Source organism: Oppia nitens, unplaced genomic scaffold (assembly GCF_028296485.1).
Source record: "Oppia nitens isolate AA-2021 unplaced genomic scaffold, nextdenovo-longstitch-racon4-pilon3 scaffold14_pilon_pilon_pilon, whole genome shotgun sequence".
Taxonomy (NCBI): domain Eukaryota; kingdom Metazoa; phylum Arthropoda; class Arachnida; order Sarcoptiformes; family Oppiidae; genus Oppia; species Oppia nitens.
In genome coordinates, this window is record NW_026533193.1 from 171287 (window position 1) to 194000 (window position 22714).

General features: G+C 12.8%; 1 protein-coding gene across 1 annotated transcript; it reads left to right on the forward strand.

The window, feature by feature from the left end:
- The first annotated feature begins 2272 nt into the window (after window positions 1-2272).
- LOC128961943 (band 7 protein AGAP004871-like) lies at window positions 2273-22611 on the forward strand. Its single transcript, XM_054308277.1, has 4 exons — window positions 2273-2561; window positions 3264-3568; window positions 4842-5082; window positions 22400-22611. Exons 1-4 carry the CDS (start codon window positions 2273-2275, stop codon window positions 22609-22611), a joined length of 1047 nt encoding a protein of 348 aa, XP_054164252.1.
- Window positions 22612-22714: the final 103 nt, after the last annotated feature.

Consider the following 22714-nt stretch of genomic DNA (forward strand, 5'->3'; position numbering starts at 1 on the left):
ATTATAATATTTTATAAAATATTTTGCTTAATATTTACAGTATTTTGATTTACTATTTAAAATTATTATTATAATAATATTTTTAAGTTAATTTGAATCATTTGTTTTTTTACAAATTTGAGTATAATATTTGTTATAAATAGTAAATTGAAAATATTAAAATAATTTAATTGTTAAATAATATTATTTAAATATTGTTTACTTATCATAAAAATTATAAAAAAAAATATTTAAACAATTTTTTTTAAATAAAAATTAACAACAATTTAAATAATAAAAGTTATAATTAAATAATTTTTTTAAAATCAGTTTAAAACAGTTACATTAAGTAATTAATATTTTTATGTTGTGATAAAAATCAATAATATTTATATATTTTTTAATAAATATAAAATCAAACCAATAACAACACAAAATAAAATATCTGATTTATATTATTAATTCAATCAATATAATTTCTATGACAATATTTTATTTAAATGTAATATTTTATTAATATTTTTAATAATAATTATAATAATATATTTCTAATATATTATCAAGGGCAATGTTAAAAAAAACTAATGTTAATAACTGTTTCTAATTGTTTCTATAAAAAAAATTAAATCAATAAAATTGTATATATTTATTGATTGAAATATATTTATTTATTAATAATTGCAGACATAATAAAAAAATATTGAATAAAATATCAATATATATATATTAAAAATTTCCGATTAATTGATATAATCTGTAAACATTAAATTGCATAATAAATAAAACTGAGCATGTATAGTTTGTTTGAAAAAAAAAATTATTTTAACTTATTTATTATTATTATTTAAAAAAAATGAAAACTATTTCTATTAGTTAACTTAATGTTAAAATATATTTTAATTTTTTTTAATATTTTTATGATTACATGTTTTCTATATCATTGTTATATATATTTATCTGACATTTTGTTTCAATTATTTAAATTGTTATTTCATACAAATAAACATAAATAATAAATTATTATTATTATTATTTATTATTATTAAGTCTATAATATTGATTTTATATATTTATTATTAATATTATATATATTTTTTTGCAATCTGTTTATGCAATGTGTAAATGAATTTATTTTTATGCTATAGTTATGGCATTTATAATAAGTATACATAATATATATAAAACTTTTCTTTTTATTTATTTTTATTTTTATATAATAAAAATATAAGTTAAATGTATATCAATATATATATATATAAATATTTAAATCAACAAAACAAAAATGTTGTTATAAAATATACATGTATTATATACGGTATATATCTGTATAAAGTAAATAATATTTAATTTATTAAAATGTTTTTGTTTTCAAAGTATAATATTTATATTAGTTTAATAGTATTATTATTTATAAAAAAAGTTATTTTTGTTTTGCTTATGTAATTTAAAATATTAATTTTGATTTATTTTTTGTTGTGTGTGTGTGTGTGTGTGTGTGTGTGTGTTATATTAATATTAATAAATTATTTTCATTAACAAATAGTTGTATTGTTTGCAATGTTTTTTTTGTATTATTATTTATTATAATATTTGTTTAAATACTACTACTGTTTGTACATTTGTATTAATAATAATTTCAAGTAAAACAAATTAAAAATAAATATTTAATAATTTTTTGTTGTTGTTGTTGTTGTATTAATAATAATAATAATAATAAGTTATTAAAATAATTAAATATTTCAAATATAATATTGTTATAAATCTATGTAAAAAATAATTGTTAACAATATTATAATTACATAATAATAATTATAATACTACTGTATATTATTGTACAACTATTGATAAAATTTAATAATAATAATAAATTTTACTATTGAAAACAAAATTATAATAATTAGTATTATTATATAAATTTATAGTATTATACAAAACATTAATTTTTAAGTTATTAATATTTATGTTTATGTGATAATAATAATTCAAATATTTAGTTAAAATAATTTAAAATAAATAGTTTATATACTAAAAACACTATTCAACTATTTATTACATTACAGTTATTATATAAAATTATTTTTTTAAAAAAAACTAATAATTATCTAAAAATTATATTTATATATATTTAAAAACAATGACAACAACTAATGATAAACTATCGGTAGTTTATCAGTCAAAACACAGTTTTGCAACAATTATTAATTCAGACAATTGTTTTGGTAATAATAATAATACTAATAATAATAATAATAATAATGTTAGACCTGTCAGTGATGGACACCTATCTAGTAGTATGCCGTCCCCACCACCACCACCACAACCACCAGCACCTGCATCAGCAAAACGTGGACACCATAGGTCGCTGACTACCAGTGCCACAGCTGCTGCTGCCGACACCTACTATGGCACCGGTAGTTCAGACGATGATACTACACTAAGTTCATCGCTAATCGGTTTGGCAATGATCGTGATAATGACTGTCCTATTGATGGCTACCTTTCCACTGTCGCTATATTTTAGCTATATTATTGTACACGATCACGAAAAGGCAGTCATATTCAGGAACGGTAGACTCAAGTCAGGTATGATTTATGATAAAAAAAATATAACTTTAATTTGTATATTAATTTAGAAATTAAAAAAAAATAATATAAATAAAAAAGTAATAATTAATTAAATAAAATAAATTAAAATTCTCACTAATTATCTTAAACTTACAATTTTAAACAATTGTTATATATTTGTTATAATATATATAGTAATAAAATTTTTACAGTTTTTTAAATTAAATACCAAATAAAAATAAATTATTTTTATTATTAATATAATAAAAATTTATATAACGAACATCAACTTAATTAAATATAACTATTAATTATTAATTTTTTTTAAAATACAAATAATTTATTAATAATTAAAATTAATTAATTATATGTTGTGTAAAAATCATATAATTTGTTGCTTAGAAATATAAATTAAAATAATTATAATATATATAAATAATTACATTCAAATATAATATTTATAATAGTTATATACTGTATAAACTATAATAGTTATTATTTGTATAAAAGTTATATTTTGTTTTGTTTATGTAATTTAAAATATTTATTGTGATTATTAATTGATAATTATATTTTATTAAATTAAATAATATTAAATGATAATTATATTATATTAATGATATTAATATGTTATTTTCAATTATTAGATATTTAATCAAAAAATATTTAATTAATTAATAAATTAATATTTATTGATTGTATGTTTGTATGACTTACCAGTTCGGGGTTCAGGTCCGGGTCTGGTGTTTGTCTATCCCTATATCGATCGCTACTGTATTGTCGACTGTCGTACCGTTTGCTATGACATACCGGCACAGAAAGTCCTAACTAAAGACTCCCTAACTGTCGAAGTCGATGCCGTTGTACTCTATCGGGTATACAATGCAATCATTGCCGTAACCAATGTCCGCAACTACCGTCGGGCCACTGAACTGTTGGCCGCAACCAGTTTACGCAATCAATTGGGCACAAAAACATTGACCGAAATACTGGCCGAATGTTCACTGATTAACGAAACACTTCAAGTAATTAATTAATTAATTAATTAATTAATTAAACATTTAGTTTAGATATAATTATTTATTATTATTAGTTAATTAAACATTTAGTTTTTAGTAATAATAATTATTATTTATTATTATTAATAACATTATATAATTTATTTATTTTTGTTTTTTAGTATATAATATAAGTATATACAGTATATTGAAGTAAAATATAATTTAATTATCAAAAAATAATTATTAGTATATTATTAGTATATGTTTATGAAATTGACTAAATAGACTGATAAAAAAATTATAAACTTTATTATAAAAATTAATTAAGTTAAAATTAATTAATTAAGTAAACATTTAGTTTTTAGCAATAATTATTTATTATATTAGTAATAACATTATATAATTTATTTATTTTTGTTTTTTAGTATATAATATAAGTATATACAGTATATTGAAGTAAAATATAATTTAATTATCAAAAATAATTATTAGTATATTTTGTATGTTTATGAAATTGACTAAATAGACTGATAAAAAAATTATAAACTTTATTATAAAAAATTAATTTAATTAAAATTAATTAATTAATAGTTTTATTAATTAAGTAAATATTAGTTTTTAGTATAATTTTAGTATTTACTGTATATATAATATACTGTATATTGCAGTAAAATATAATTTAATTATCAAAAAATAATTATTAGTATATTTTTAGTATAAGTTTATGAAAATGACTAAATAGACTGCTAAAAAATTATTATAAAGTTTATTATTATAAAATAAATAATAATAACTAAATAACAAAAATATTATTAAAATTATGTTTCCGCAGAAGTTTCCTATTTTTATTAATATTTAATTTTTATTTTAAATAATAAAATAGAAATATATTATATAAGTTACAGTTTCTTTTTATTTTAAAAAATAGCTTAAAATTATTCATTAATAAATAAACTAATAAATAATTGCTATTTTTTAAACCCCTTATAATTTTTGTAAAAAAACTATAATTTTAATTTAATTATATTTTTATATACAAAAAAAATATTAATAATTTAAACACAAATCATTATAATTATAATAATAATAATATTTGTAATATTTGTAATATAGGTAATAATAATTATATACATATTTTTAGTAAATAATTATATATATATATTTACTAAATAATTATATAGATATATAATATTACTAAATAATTATATATTTTTTATTACTAATTAATTATATATTTTTTTATTACTAAATAATTATATATTTTTTTATTACTAAATAATTGTATCTATATATTCAGTTAACACTGGATACGGCTACCGATTTTTGGGGCGTTAGTGTCGAGCGATTGGATATTAAAAATGTGAAAATACCGGCAAATTTACAACACTCGCTATCATCGGAAGCCCAGGCCGTACGCGAATCGAGGGCTAAATGTATTCAGGCATCGGGTGAACAACAGGCCTCACAATCGCTACTATCGGCTGCCAATAGGTTAGACCCGATGGCCATACAGTTAAGGTTTTTGCAAACATTGAACAGTATTTCATTGAAAAATAACAACACTATTGTTATGCCTATACCTACTGAACTCAATTATTTGATTCATTAAAAAAATTAATAATTTAATATTTTTTTTTAATTTAATATAATTATCTAATAATTGAAAAATAAATACAAATTATTATAATAATAACATTTAAATTATTATTTATCAAAATATCAGTTTATTTAAATTATTTTTTTATATTATTATAAAAATTTTATTTGTAAAATACTAATAAGTAATTTGTTAAATAATTTATTAAAATTAAAACTCTTTATTAATAATTGATTTAATTAAACAAAAAATCTATATTTTTCATAAATTATTTAATAAATTATAATTGTTTTTTTTAAATTAATAATTTAAAATTTGTAAACTTAATCATTATTATGTATAACTATATTAATTAATAAAATATTTAGTTTTATAATTTGACAAAATAACGTTATAATTTGTTTTAAATTTTATTTTAAATAGCAGTTAGTTTTATATTTATATTATTAAAAATTAAATTATTTTATTTAATTAATAAATACATTTTAAAAAAGTATTTATTATGAAATTTTAAATAAATGCATATATCATCATTAATATGAGTATTTTAGATATTAAGTAATATATTTTTGTTAAATATATATTTATATTATTATTAATATTAATATTTAATAATTATTTTTACAAAATATTTTTTAGTTATTTTCTGGAAAATTATTCATATTTAATAATATAGTTTAATAAATAAATGAATATTAATTTTATTTAATTATTAGATTTTAATGATATATAAATTATATTTTATGATTATTAATTATTAATAAACAATTTAAAGCTTTAATTAAATTTGTTTTTACACTTTATTAGATATTATTTTTAATAAGGATTAAAAATAAAAACTAAAATTTAAAAAAAATCTATTCAAATAGTTAAGAACACAATTAACTGAAAATATTTTTTTTTGTATATTTTAAAAAAATTTATTTTATATTTCAAATGTATTTTAAATTATAATTAATTTTCTTTTAATACTATATTTAATTGATAATAATTAATTACTATATTTTTAAAAATGATAACTAAATAATATATTTTGTTTATTATTATTTAATTCAAATTAGAGTAATAATATTTTTTATGTTTGGTTAGATTAGGTTATAATTAATTTATTTTACTATAAATATAAATATAAATATAAATAAATATAAACTATAAATACAATATCAATATTATAAATACAAAAAATATTTTTTGCCTTATTTTAACCAATTTTATTGAATAATATTATTTTACATTAAATAATAAACTCTATGTTATATCTATTTTCAAAGAAAATAAATATATTTATTGTTTATTTTATAAAAATTAGTTTAGAAAAAAATGGACAAAAATTTATAATTTTTTCTAAAACTTATTATTTAAGTTAAATATAAATATATATAATAGTTAATAATAGTATAATAAAAATTATTAGTTATAAATTATATAATAAAAATAATAGTTAATCGATAAACTGTAATAAAATTTGATAACAAATAACAAATTAAATAATTTTTTATATTTCTAATAAATTTAGTTTAAAATAAACCACTCAAAAAAATAATTAGAAAACTATCATTTTTTAATAATTTAAATATTATTTTTTAAATATTTTATAATTATATAAATTTTTGTAATTATTTGCTTACGGTCTGATAATTTGATAAAATTAGAAATTATATATAGATTAATAATACTTTTTTTTAAATAAATTTATTGAAATAGAAAAATAATTATCTAAAAAATTATAAATACTATATATTATATATTATTATTTATATTTATTATTAAAATCAATAATCGATAAACTGTAATAAAATTTGATAATAAATAAATAAATTAATAATATTTTATATTTCTATTGAAGATAGCCAAAATAACCTGCACAAAATATAATTTATTTAAAAATTTAGTTTTTTTAAAGTCAGTTAAACCATATTATATAATTTAAAAGAAGTTTATTAAAAAAATATATTTAATTTTCAATATTTTATTAATTTATTATTTTTATAGACATATTTTATCATAATTATTATAGTAGAAAATAATTATATATAAATATCAATATACAGTATATTAAAATTATTATAATTAATTAGTTATAACTATATACATTTTGTATAGATTTTATATATAAATAAAATTTTATCGTTCACGATGACTAATTAATTATGATTAAAATTATTATAAATATATATATAAATTTTTAATAATTTTATAACAGTTCGATATTTTTTTTTAAATTAGTAATTTACTATAAATGAAATTACAATTTTTCTAATTTTTTTACAAAAAATACTATCTTTATAACACAAAAAATATTTTATACAAAAAAAAATTCAATTTATTTTCTAAAACATTAATTTTATTTATAACTTATTTTATAATTAATAAATAGATTTAAATATATTTGATTAATAAATAAATCAAATTAGTATATGACCTTGTCAATTTGTATTTATTTATAATTTAATATTTTTAAAAAAGATATCTTCAAAACTATCCTAAAGTTTATAGAATAAATATATATACTTAAATTAAAATAAACAATAATTAAATAATTACAGTTTAATTAAAAATATTAATGTTTGTTATTTTATGTTTAAAATAATAAAATTCAATAATTTCATTAATGTATTTATTAATAAAACTTGATTACATATAAACAAGTAAATAATTTTATAATTTCTATAAATGTTAGATTTTAAAAGCTTAAATATTAATAATTTGATTATTAAATAAATCAACAATTAAGCTATTGTTTTGAAAATATAATTTTATTTTAGATTTGCTTAAATAATTTATAAAATTAAACATATATTTTTATTAAACAAGTAATGGATAAACTGTAATTAAATTTCTTTACTAATAAATAAATAAATATATTATTTTTTATTAAACTTAGACACTATAGCGTGCCTCAAAATATTATTTATAATATAATTTATAGAAGTATAGGTTTTTTTTATAGTCAGTTACACAAAAAATAGTAAAATATTAAATAATATTTAATTTTAAATTAATAATAATATGTTAAAATATTAATAATATCTACATTATACAAAATTCAAAAATAAATATATATATATATATATATTATAATTATTATTATTATTTTTTACAATATTATTACAAAATTAAAATCATTAATCTGATTAATCTAATTATATATTATTATAATTATATTTAAAAAAAAACTTTCAAATAATTTGCTTACATTGTTAATAAATAAATGAATATTAATTGTATTTAATAATATAGTTCAATTTAAAAAAAATTATAATCTGAAAAATATATTACTTTGATATATTTAGTTTATTTTAAATTAAAAACAAAATTTGAAATATTTATTAAGTTAAACATTATTTTATTTAATAATATAGTAATACATTTTAAAAATTAAAACTAAAGTAAACCTTTTATTAAAAAATTTTGATTTGAATTATATATGTTATAAGTGTACATAAATTAATTAATTATAGTTTCTAAATTTGAAATAAATATAAAACAAAAAAAAATATAATTGTAAAACTGTAAACATTAATAAATATTGTACTCATAATAAAAATAATTATTATTGATAATATAAATTAGCTTAGAGATCATATTAAGTTTAAATATTTATTCAAATTTATTTTACTTTAAATTTTAATATTATTTGATAAATAATTATTTTAAAAAATAGTAAATAATTTGTTTGTTTAACATACCAGTGCCCGATTCATTACACGTATGTTTGTGTGTTAATAATATATTAATTAACATTTAACAATAATAACAAAAATTTTATATAAAACTTTACTAATTTTTAAATGATATTGATAATTAAGTTTCAATATCATATTAGTAAATATTATTTTAAATTATTATACAAAACTAATTAAAAATTAATTAAAAATATAAATAATTTATTATATTAGACTTATTATAATTCAGATTTTTTATTTTAATATTTTATGATATTTAGTTGTTAATAAATAAATAAATATTAATTGTATTTTAAAAAAGTATTATTATTATTTTTTATTAGATTTTAATTATTATATAAATTTTTATTTACTAATTTGATATTTCAAAATATATAATTGTTAATATAATTAACTCACATCATTGATAAGCCTAAAAATTAAATGTTATAACTAATAATTGGATTAATTATTTGTAAATTATATAACAAAATAAAAATTTGAAAAAACAATAAATTAAATAATAAACATTTCAAAGCTGATTTAAATTATTTTGTTAAAAATTGACTAAATTATTTTTGAATGTTTTGAATATTAATTAAATACTAATAAAAAATTGAAAAGTATTTATTTTATATTTCATTAAAATACTAGCTATTTAAAAACTGCAATTTAATTTAATAATGATTTTTTATATTTTATTTTTTATTTAAGATATATTTATTTAGTCACTTTGCAATATAAAATTATATTATTAATATTTTTAAACAATAATTTTAATAATAAAAGCTTATGCATTTATATAAAATAACTTAAAAATTTTTTATTAAGATATAATAGTTTTTTTTAAGTATAGCTAATAAGCAAAATCTTATAAAACTTAATTTTTTTAATAATATTTAATGAGTTATTATTTTTTTGCTATTAATATATAAATATTGTTATTTAATTAAATATAGATTTATTTAAAATTATTAAATTAATCATATAGATATACTGTAAACTATTTCAATTTTGTTATATTTTTATTAAAAAAAATTATTTATATTTTATAGTTAGTTATGATAAATGTGTAAAACTAATTGTTTTGTTTATAATAATTAAGTTTTATTTTATTAAATATTTTTTATTTTAACTGTAGAATAATTTTTTTAAAAAATAATAAATTATGTAATGAAAATATGCTTTTTATAAAAATATAATAATTAACTAAAATATTTTTAAATAACAGTTATACAATATTAGGATATAATAGTTTTTTAAGTATAGCTAATAATAAAAATCTTATTATATATTATTTTAAAAAATAAGTTTAATAAGTTATTACTTTATACTATTAATACAAATATTTTGTTATTAAATTAAATAGATATTTATTAATAATATGCTATTTATTAAAAAATATTAATTTAATTATAAGATTTTAAACTGTAAACTATTTAAAATTTATTATATTTATATTAAATTTATTATATATTTTACAATTAGTTTGAAGAGACTGCTTTGTTGAAATATAAATATTTTGTTTATAATAATTAAAATTATTTTTTTTAATTAGAATTTTTATAAAAATCAAATAATTTACTAATTTTTATATTTCTAGTACTATTATATACAAAATTATTACAAAATTAAAAATCCATATTTTGAATTCTATTTGTTAATTATTAAGATTATTATAATTACATATAAAATTTTTGAATAATTTTTATTACAGTTTGATTAGTTAATGAAAATATATCGTTTTCTAATATATATATATATATATATATTATATAAATGTCATTACAATTGATCTAACAATTAGTTATAATTCAATAGTTATAGTAAATAGTTAAATAATTTTAAACAATAGTTAATTGATAATGCAAATAAAACTAATTAACTAAATTTGTTTTTATTCAAATTTAACTATAAGTATAGCTAATCAGCAAAATCTTATTAAACTTAATTTTTTAATGATATTTAATAAGTTATTATTTTATAATATTTTGTTATTTAATTAAATATAGATTTATTATTATTATTGTATAATTTAAAATTATTAATTTAATTATTAGATTTTAAACTGTAAACTATTTAAAATTTATTAAATTTATATTAAACTTATTATATATTTCATAATTAGTTTGGAGAGATTCACTCTTTGTTGAAAAATAAATATTTTATTCATAATAATTTAGATTATTTTTTTGGAATTTTTATAAAAATCAAATGATTTACTAAAATATTATTTTTTTTAAAAATCTTAATAAAAGGTTTTAATTACACTTTAAAACAATTAAACAATATCAAATACCCATTCCAATACTAATATTATATTTAATAATTATTAATAAACAATTTAAAACTAATATTACAGTTTACAGTTTTTGAAATATTAAAGTAATTAATGAATAAAAATTATTTTTAACATATTTTTAAAAAAAAATTAAAAATCTATTCAAATAGTTAAGTACAAGATTTTATTTATTATTATTATTTTTTAAATATATTTCAAATGTATTTTCAAGTATTATTACTTTTATTTTAATGTTTAATTGTTTTTTTTAAATGATAACTAAATAAATTAAACTGGTAATTATAATAATTTAGTAGTAAATAAATTTTTAAAAAATATATAATTTTATATAAATTAAATAGCTACAGATAAGGCTTATAAAATTTAATAATTTAATAATTATGCATACTACTATGTTTGGTTATAACTAATTTATTTATTAGTATTATTATTATTATAAATAACATTTTATAGATTTCATTAAAATTACTTAAATTATTATTTAAAAAAATAAATTATTATTTTTCTTAATCAGTAAATGACAAACTGTTAGAAAGTTATTATTTAATATAATAAAGTAAATAATTAAATTATTTTAATTAAATCTAGTTGTTTATTAAACTTAAATTATTTAACAAAAATGTTAATAAATTTTGTATAACTTTTTGACAAAAATTTCAATATCATTGTTAATTATTAATCTTATTTTTTAAAAATCTACTAGATTTTATTTTAATTATAATTTATTTGTTGTGTAAATCAATTAATAAATAAAGAAAAATTGTAATAAAAAATTATATAACTTATAAATAAAGTAAATAATTCAATATTATATATAAATTTAGATGTTTTTAGTATATGTTTTATAATTTTAATTTAAATTTTAATCTAATTTTTATTAATTAAATACTTGTAAAAACTATCAATTCAATATCAATATAATAAATTAAATTAATATTTTTTGGCTTATTTTAGTTAATTTTATTAAATAATATTATTTTAAGTTAAATAATAAACTCTAAGTAATATCTATTTTTCAAAGAAAATATTATTTACAAATTAATAATAAAAATACTAGTTTATAAAAAATAAATTAAATAGTTATGAATTTTTTTGTTTGAAATGATAATTATTTAAATATCAAATAAGTTATATTTATAATTAATAATTATAATGTATTATAAATATGTTTTTTAAATTATACTAATTATAATAACAAAAAAAACTAAACTAATTACAGACTATTTTATTTAATATATTTTATATTTTTAAAAAAAATAAAATTTAAATTTTAAGCCTCTCGCAGATTCCTCAAAATTTAATATACAAAATATTTATACTATAAATAATAACAAATTATTTATATTTTACAGTTTTTTTATTGTTAATTATAAACAATTAGACAATTTTATTATACTGTTAAAATAATAATATTATTATTTATTATTATTATAAATAACATATAAAATTTATTAAAATTACTAAAATTTTTATTTTAAAAATAATTAATTATTTTTCTTAATCAGTAAATGACAAACTGTTAGAAAATCATTATTTAATATAATATATTAAATATTATATTATTTTAATTAAATCTAGTTATTAATTAAATGTAAATTATTTACCAAAAATGATAATAAGTTTTGTTAATAAATAATAATCTTATTTTTTTAAATATAAACCACTAGATTTTATTAACAAGTTTTTAATTATATTATATTTTATTTTTTTGTAAATCAATTATTTAATAAAGAAAAAATGTAATAAAAAAAATAATATAATTTGATATTTTATATAAAATTAGATAATTTTAATTTTCTAATTTTAACTCCAAGCTATTTTTATATTAATTAAATACTTGTAAAAACTATCAATTCAATATCATTATAATAAATTCAATAAATATTTTTTGGATTGTTTTAGTTAATTTTATTGAATAATATTAGTTTACATTAAATAATAAACTGTAAGTAATATCTATTTTTTCAAAAAAAAATTATTATTTATAAATAAGTAATAAAAATTATAAACGAAAAATTATAATTTTTTCTTAAACTTAAATCAAATTTATTATTATTTTAAAAATACATATATAATAAATTAACAACATTTAGTTAAACTTAAATATATTTTTAGAAATTTATATACAGTTTTTTTATATACTTCATATAATTTATATTTTTAATTTTATAATTATGTATTAACAACTATTTAAATTTTTTAGTCATAAATTATATAATAAATATACTAGTTTATAAAAAATAAATTAAATAGTTATGAATACTTACTTTTATTTTGTAGATAACTTAATTAATTAGTAATCTAATCAATAGAAATGTAATTATTATCAATTGGATAAATATTAATGTTTGTTGGTATACTAATTATAATAACAAAAAAAACTAAACTTATTACAAACTATTTTATTTACTATATTTTATACTTTTTTTTAAAAAAAATAAAATTTTACATTTTACGCCTCTCACAGCATTCTAAAAGTTTAATATACAAAAAAATTTATACTAATAATAATAAAATATTATTTATATTTTACAGTTTTTTTTATTGTTAATTATAAACAATTACACAATTTTATTAAACTTATTAAATATTAATAATAAATATTACTATTTTATATAAAAAATCATATAATAAACAATCTTATAAATTATTAATATTTTTTTTATTGATGATAACTTGATAAAATATTTAAGATTACTAATCAATAATATTTAATAGAAAAAAACAAAATAACACATTTATATTTAATTATTAAAAATTTCTAATTGTTTGTTAAAATTATAATAAAAATGTAATTTTTTATGAATAATATTTCATTTTTTAAAAAAACTGTAACTATATGATAATAATCATTAATAAATAAAAAAAATGGATTTGTTTAATAAAAATTTAGTGCGGATTAGATGCGACCATTTTTTTTAAATTAATACATTATTTTATCGATAATATTATACTTATATAGGTTTTAAAAATTTAAATATAAATAATTCTAATATTTTAGCAATTAATCTATTGTTTTAAAAATATAATTTAATATTTAGATTTTTTAAAAAAATAATTTATTAAACTAAAAATATATTTTGTCTATAATGTATAATAATTTAGAAATAATTGTTCGACTAATTATAGGTTATAAATTAAATTATGATTTAGCGTGAAAAAACTATTTAATAAATTAAAAAATTCTAATTAATTATTAATTAATAAATTTAACTTAAACTAATTTATTAGATTTTAATATCAAAAATTATATATTGTCTATTCAAATAATTTTTATTATTGTTAATAAATGTTTTGTAATATATATATTTAATATTTTAATGTTATGGACAATAAATTTCTTTAACAAAAAAAACAATATTTTTCAAAATAATATTCACATTTTACTATAAAATGTATTTTTTTAATATTACATACTTTTTATATATTAGCTATAAACTAGCTATATAATTGGTCTAACAATTAGTTTTTTAAATATATTAAATAGTTTAAATAGTAGACAATTTTATATTAGATGATAATGCAAAAAAAACTATTAAACTATTAAATTAATTAGTTAAAATTTATTACCCCATTAGACCTAATAAATATTATTAAAATTACTATATATATATATACAAAAATTTTAATAATTTAATTACAGTTCGATATTTAAAATAAAAATTAGTAACTTTACTATTTATGAGAAGTTTTTCTAATTTAAAAAAAATATATTTTTAATATAAATATAATTATATATAAAAAACTTTTAAACAATTTGTCTGCACTACAATAATTTAATAAATAAAATTATATTATATAATATATATAATTATTGAATATTTTATTAAGTAGATATTGTTTCTAGATTATTTATATATATATATAAATGATCTAAAACAAATATCTAATTGATACAAAATTATAAAACATAAATAATTATTATGATTCACTATATATATATATACAGTATATGTAAGTTAAAAAATTACAGTTTTGTAGTGTTTTTTACATAAATAATGCGTCGACTTTTACAGCTCAATAAATTATTAATAAAATTATTTTAATTATATATAAAAAATTTTTATAATTTTATTACAGTTTGATAATTTTATTTATAAATTAGTAATTTAATATTTATTAAATTACAGTTTTTCTAATTTTTTTAAAAAAATAATATCATTAATTTTAATATAATTATATTTAAAACTATTAAATAATTTCTTTTTTATTTGATTTTTATTGTCTTATTTAAAATATATTTTCAACTCTATATTATAATGACTATCTTCTATTGACTAATATATTATATATATTTAATTATTTAATAGTTGTATTACTATTAAATTTTAAGTTTAAATTAATGTTTAAATTTTATGTTAAATTTTATGTTAAATTATAATAAAAAATAATTTTTAGAATCTGAAATTAAATACAATAAACAAAATATTTAAGTATTTTATAGTATATTTAATTTATTTAACAAATTTTATTATATAATATATAACTAATTGTTTTGTTAATAATAATTAAAATTGATTTTTTTTAATTAATAAAATTTATAAAAATATGAAAATATACTTTTTATAAAAATAAAATAATTTACTTTAATATTAATTTAATTTAATATTAATAATAGATATTTGATACAATAACAAATTTATCAATAATAATAATAATTTAGTTTTTGATACACAAAAAAACTAAACTAAATACCCATTCAATGTTATCCTACTGTTATATTATTAAATATCAATAATTAATTTTAAACTTTTATTAAATTAGTTATTACAGTTTAAATAATATATTTTTAAAAAATATTAATGATTAAAAAGGAAATAAATTTTTAAAAAAAAATCTAATCAAATAGTTAAGTACAGGACTAACTAATAAGTAACTAATTTTTTCAGTCTATATTTCAAATATTTTATTTAAATTTATTATTATTACTTTTATTTTAATAATTTTTATTTTCTTAAACTGATAACTAAATAAAATATTTTGTTTATTATTATTTAATTCAAATTATAAAAAATAATATATTTTAATCATATCTAACTAACTCATTTATTTATTATTATAAATAACAATTTATGAATTTCATTAAAATTACTAAAATAATTATTAAAAAATAATAAAAAATTGTTTTTCTTAATCAGTAAATGACAAACTGTTAAAAAATTATTATTTAATATAATAATTATAAATTATTTAATTATTTGAATTATATTTAGTTATTTGTAATCCCAATATTATAATAATAATATCCAAATAATTTAACGAAAAAAAGTAAATAAATATTTTATAAATTTTTTGGCACATTATACCTATTGATATTATTAACATGTTTTTAATTATAATTAATTTTTATATTTGTAAATTTGTATTTGTAAAACTGTAATAAAAAAAATTATATAAGTTTATCATAATAAACTAATTACAATATAATTTGTTTATTATATTTTATATTTAAAAAAATAATAAAGGGAGAGTATGAAAAAAAACAAAATTTTGTTTTTTTTCATTTTATGCATAATTTTAATTTAAATAGAAAAATCAATATTTTAAACTTACAGTTTTTTATGCTTTATATAAAAACAATGTTTTTATTGTAAACATTTATTAATATTTTTATATGTTAATTAGATTAATTATATTTTTTACTAATTTAATTGTTTTAATTATATTATAATTAATTATTTTATTATAAATTAAATTAAATAAAATTATTTTTTAAACAATTATAATTATTTTATTAATAAATACAATATTATTAACTTAAATTTAATTTTTTAAAGATATATATAAAAAAATAAATAATATTTAATAATATAAGATATATAATATAATTTATTAATAATTACTAATAATTTATGTTTTTTAATAAGTTAAAAATTTATATTTCAGTTTTGATTTGAGATTTATATATGATATAATTTAAATTATTTTTATAAAAAATTATAAGTAATATAAAACAATTAGTAATATATTAAAAAATAAAATATAATTTACTTAAATCTTATTATTTTAAATTTTATATATATAAAATACATATTATTTATAATTATAATTAAATATAATAATAGTACAGTATGTTAGTTTTATTAAATGTTTTTAAATTAAGTACGAAATTTAATATTTAATTTTCTAATAACTATTAAATTTTTGGTTTTTAGTTTATGTATATTTAATATTTAAATGCATATATTTTATATCTCAAATAAATTAACTATAATTTTTCAAAAATAATTTTACTTAATTTAATTTATAATAAAATAATTAATTATAATATAATTAAAACAATTAAATTAATGTAAAAATATAATTAAACTAATTAAAATATAAAAATATTAATAAATTTTTACAATAAAAACATTGTTTAATTTTAGAGAATAAAAAACTGTAATTATAAAAAATTGCTTTTTGGATTTAAATTGAAATTATGATTAAAATGAAAAAAAACAAAATTTTGTTTTTTTTCATACTTTGGTTGAAAAAAACAAACAATTGTTTGTTTTTTTTCATACTCTCCCAATAATAAAATTATAAATTTTTTTCTTTTCATGCTAAATCTAAAAGTTTAAGACACAATATATTAATACTATAAATAATAATAAATTATTTATATTTTACAGTTTATTTTATTGATAATTATAAACAATAATACATTTTTTTTAAATATATTAATAAATAAATAAATAAATAATAAATAAAAAAAATAATATATTAATATTTAATAAATACTTATTTTATTTAAAATATTGATAAATCAAATCATAACTTGTAAATGACACTTAATTTTAATAACTAAATAATTTATTTGATTTATAATTTACTATAAATTAGAGTACTATAGATCCAGTTAATTAATTTTTTTTAAAACATAAATTATTAATATTTTTATATTGATGATAACTTGACAAAATAGTCTAAGATTACAATTTATTAATATAAAAAATAATAAATTTATATTTAATTATTAAATAATTTTAATTAATAGTTAAAATTATAAAAAAATGTTAAATATTTGGTAAAATTAGTTATTAACTATAGATTAAAGATACATTTTTTTTTAAAAAATTTATTGAAATAGAAAATAATTATCTAAAAAAAAATTATAAATATATATTTAATATATTATTATTTATATTTATTATTGATAAACTGTACTAAGATTTAATAACAAATAATTAAGTAAATAATTTTTAATATTTCCATTAAATTTAGATGATATATACCATCGAATACCAAATATAATTTATAATAATTTTTACACTCAGTTAAAACTTAATATATCATTAAAAAAAACATTTTATTAAAAAATTTATTTAATTATTAATCATTAATCGTATGTGTAAAAAATTTTCATATCAATAATTTTAGGTGAAAAAAATTAAATATAATTTTGTTTCAAAGATTGTTATAAATTAATAAAATGGAAATAATTTAGACATAATTTAACATTATAAATATTTTTAAAATAATTATCATAATAAACTAATTACAGTTACTATTCTTTATATTTTTTTAAAATAAAAATAAAATTTACTTAATTTTCGTAAAAACTAAAATCTAAATACACATAACATTAATATTATTAATAATAAAAAAATATTTAAGTTTACAGTTTATTATTGTTAAATATATACTATTTATTATATCATAATATATATTATAATCACAATCTTATTAAACTTATTTATTAATAATAATAACATAAATATATTTAGTTAATTATCTAATAATGAAATAATTATTTGATAAAATTATTAAAACTTAATTAAAATTATTAGTTACAATAACTAATTTATTGAAATAGAAAACAATTATCTAAATAATTATTATTATTTTATATAATGTTAATTTTATATATTAAATAATGTTATTATTTATTATTTATATATTTATTTATTAAATAAGTAATCCAAAAACTGTACGAAAATTTCGTTACAAACAAATTAGTAAATATTTAATTTGATTTTTATAAATGTTAGGATTTAAGGCGTTGACCAAATAAAATATAATTTATAGTATAATTTATTTTAAAAAATTAATATTTTTTTAACTTTAAGTTAAACCGTAGTATGTCAATCAAAAATATATATATATTATAAATTCAAAATACTATAAACTAAATATTTATAATCATTATTATTATAATTATATATAAAACATTTTAATAATTTGACTACAGTCTGATAATTTGATTAAATATCTTTATTTACTATATATTATATATATATATATGAATTGATATTTTTAATAAATTAATCATAAAATATAATTATATATATAATTAGTTATTATTAAAATAGCTAAAAATTAAAGTAATTAAAAGATAATAATATAAATGAATATTTTTATATAGTTTAAGATAATAAATAGTTTAAATAGTAAACAATAGTTATGTTAATTGATAAAGAAATAACCAAATTATTGTTTTATTTATGTAAATTTAAATATAATACAACTTTTATTTATTGAAATAGAAAATAATTATATATATATACATATAATACAATATTGTTCAATATTTATAAATTATATTTATTATTTAGTAATTATATTCACTATTAAATCATTAATCGATAAACTGTAATTAAATTTTTTACTAATAAATAAATAAATATATATTTTTTTATTAATCTTACTCAGTAAATTTTGTTCATTTCATTCAAAGTCATTCATTAGTTTAATACAAAAATATATTAATATTATTTATAATAACAAATTATTTATATTTTACAGTTTTTTTTATTGTTAATTATAAATAATTACACAATTTTATTAAACTAATTAACTAATATTCAATAATAACTTAAATATTTTTAGTTAATTATATCTAATAATGTAAATCTTATTATTAATTTTAATTAAGATAATACTTTTTAATTATTTATTGTTGATTAATAATATCCAAATAATTTGACAAAATTTACAAAATTATTAATTTAATTTAAAAATTTGAGTAATAAAATCATAAACTGTAAGTGTTTATTTAATTTAAATAACTAAATAACTTATTAGATTTATAATTTATAATAAATTAGAGTACAATTCAGCCTGGTAATTTATAAGTTTATTTTTTTTAAAAAAATATTATAAATAAAAATAAAAAGTTGCCAAAATAGTTAAAATTATAATAATTTTTTTTTTCAATAATAATATTTCATTTAAAAAAAACTGTAATTATATTATAATAGTTATAAAAAAATAAATAAATGCATTTGTTTTATTAAAATATTTAGTTATTACTAGAAATATGCTGAGAAAATATAATTTATTTTGTAGTAATCTAATCAAATGAAATGTAATTATTATTATCATTTGGACAAACATTATTGATTTAATAAAATTATTTAATGTTATTATCAATTAACATATTATAACAAGAATAATTATTTAAATATTTATAATTATTAATTATGATAATTTTTTTTTAATAATTATCATAATAAACTAATTACTGTATAATTTATTTACTATATTTTATATATATTTTTTTTAAAAAATAAAATTATAAAATTTAATTCATTTGATGCTAAATCTAAATGTTTAAAATACAAAATACTAATACGATTAATAATATAAAAAATATATTAAGTTTTCAGTTTTTATTGTTAAATATATACTATTTATTTTAACACAATCTTATTAAACTTATTTATTAATAATAATAACATAAAAATTTTATTTAATTATCAAATATTGAAATAATTATTTGATAAAATAAAAAAAAACTTAATTAATATTATTAGTTAAAATAGATATTAATAATTTACAGAAATAGAAAACATATTATATAAATATATTATTCTTTATTCTTTATAAATTATATTTATTATTAAACCAGTAATCGATAAACTGTATTTAAAATTCATTACTAATAAATAAATAAATATATTATTATTTTTATTAAGCTTAAGCAGTTAGAAAAACTACTTTTATTTATTAAAATAAAAAAAAATATATTATTTTTATTTATTTATTATATTTATTATTTAATTAATAATTGATAAACTGTAATTATTAAGTAATTATTTCTATTATTATTAAAAATTTTTGTTTGCTATACGAAACGCTATAATAAAATTTATAATATTATTTTTATTTAAAACCATTTGTTAAGTTATAGTTTTTTTACAGTCAGTTAAACCGTAATATATAATTGAAAAAAACATTTCATTAAAAATATACATATTTAATTATAAATTAAGCACCCCGTTTAAACTAATAAATATTATTAAAATTATTATAATTATATATAAAAAATATTAATAATTTTATTACAGTCCGATATTTATAATCAAAAATTAGGAATTTACTATTTATGAAATTACAGTTTTTCTAATTTTTTACAAAAATAAATTATATTATTAATATTAATATAATTAAATATATAAAACTATTAAATAATTTGTCCACACTATATTATAATTATTGAATTTTGTATTAAGTTGATATTGTTTTTATATCATTTATATATATATATATATATATATATAATTATAAAACATAAATATTTATTATAATTCACTATATATATACAGTATATGTAATTAAAATTACAGTTTTATTTATTGTTTTTTACATAAATAAAGCCCCCCTCTCAAGCTATCTAATAATTTATTATTATAATTATTATAATTATATATAAAATAAATTATTAATTTTATTACAGTCCGATATTTAAAAAAATTAATTTAAAAACCAAATGTTTTAATTAATAAAAGTTGCAGCTTGCTAAATTAATTGTAAATTATATTAATATATCAAAAAATAAATTTTAAAACAATAAATTAAGTAATAAATTTAACCTTCAAAGTTGATTTAAATTATTTTGTTAAAAATTGAATAAATTATTTTTACAATTAATTGTTGTAGTTTTGATGTATTTATTTTTTACTGGAAATTTAAACCAAACAATTTAGCTAAGTATAGATAATTAGCAAAAACTTATTAAACTTAATTTTATATACATTTATACATTTAATATTATATACTTATTATATACTTATTACATATATATTATATATTTAATATCAATATTAATATTATACATTTAAGACATATATTTTTAATTTAATTTTATATGATTTTTATTACTAATATGGTATTATTTAAAATTATTATATATAATGTTATATATATATATAATAGTGTTATTAATTGTAAAAATTATTTTTGATTTGTTTATGTAATTTAAAATATTAATTTTGATTTTGTATGTGTATTACTATTTATAAATTATTTTCAATTAATTCAGTTAATTAATTAATATTTATTGATTGTATGTTTGTATGACTTACCAGTTCGTGATTCAGGTCCGGGTCTGGTGTTTGTCTATCCCTATATCGATCGCTACTGTATTGTCGACTGTCGTACCGTTTGCTATGACATACCGGCACAGAAAGTACTGACCAAAGACTCCCTAACTGTCGAAGTCGATGCCGTTGTACTCTATCGGGTCTACAATGTAATCATTGCCGTAACCAATGTCCGCAACTACCGTCGGGTCAACTGAACTGTTGGCCGCAATCAGTTTACGCAATCAATTGGCCACAAAAACATTGACCGAAATACTGGCCGAATGTTCACTGATTAATGAAACACTTCAAGTAATTAAT

Coding starts and splice junctions, on each gene's coding strand:
- LOC128961943 (XM_054308277.1), top strand. CDS start 2,273: ATGCCGTCCCCACCACCACCACCACAACCACCAGCACCTGCATCAGCA. Junction 2,562..3,263: donor GAACGGTAGACTCAAGTCAG/GTATGATTTATG, acceptor ATGACTTACCAG/TTCGGGGTTCAGGTCCGGGT. Junction 3,569..4,841: donor TGATTAACGAAACACTTCAA/GTAATTAATTAA, acceptor CTATATATTCAG/TTAACACTGGATACGGCTAC.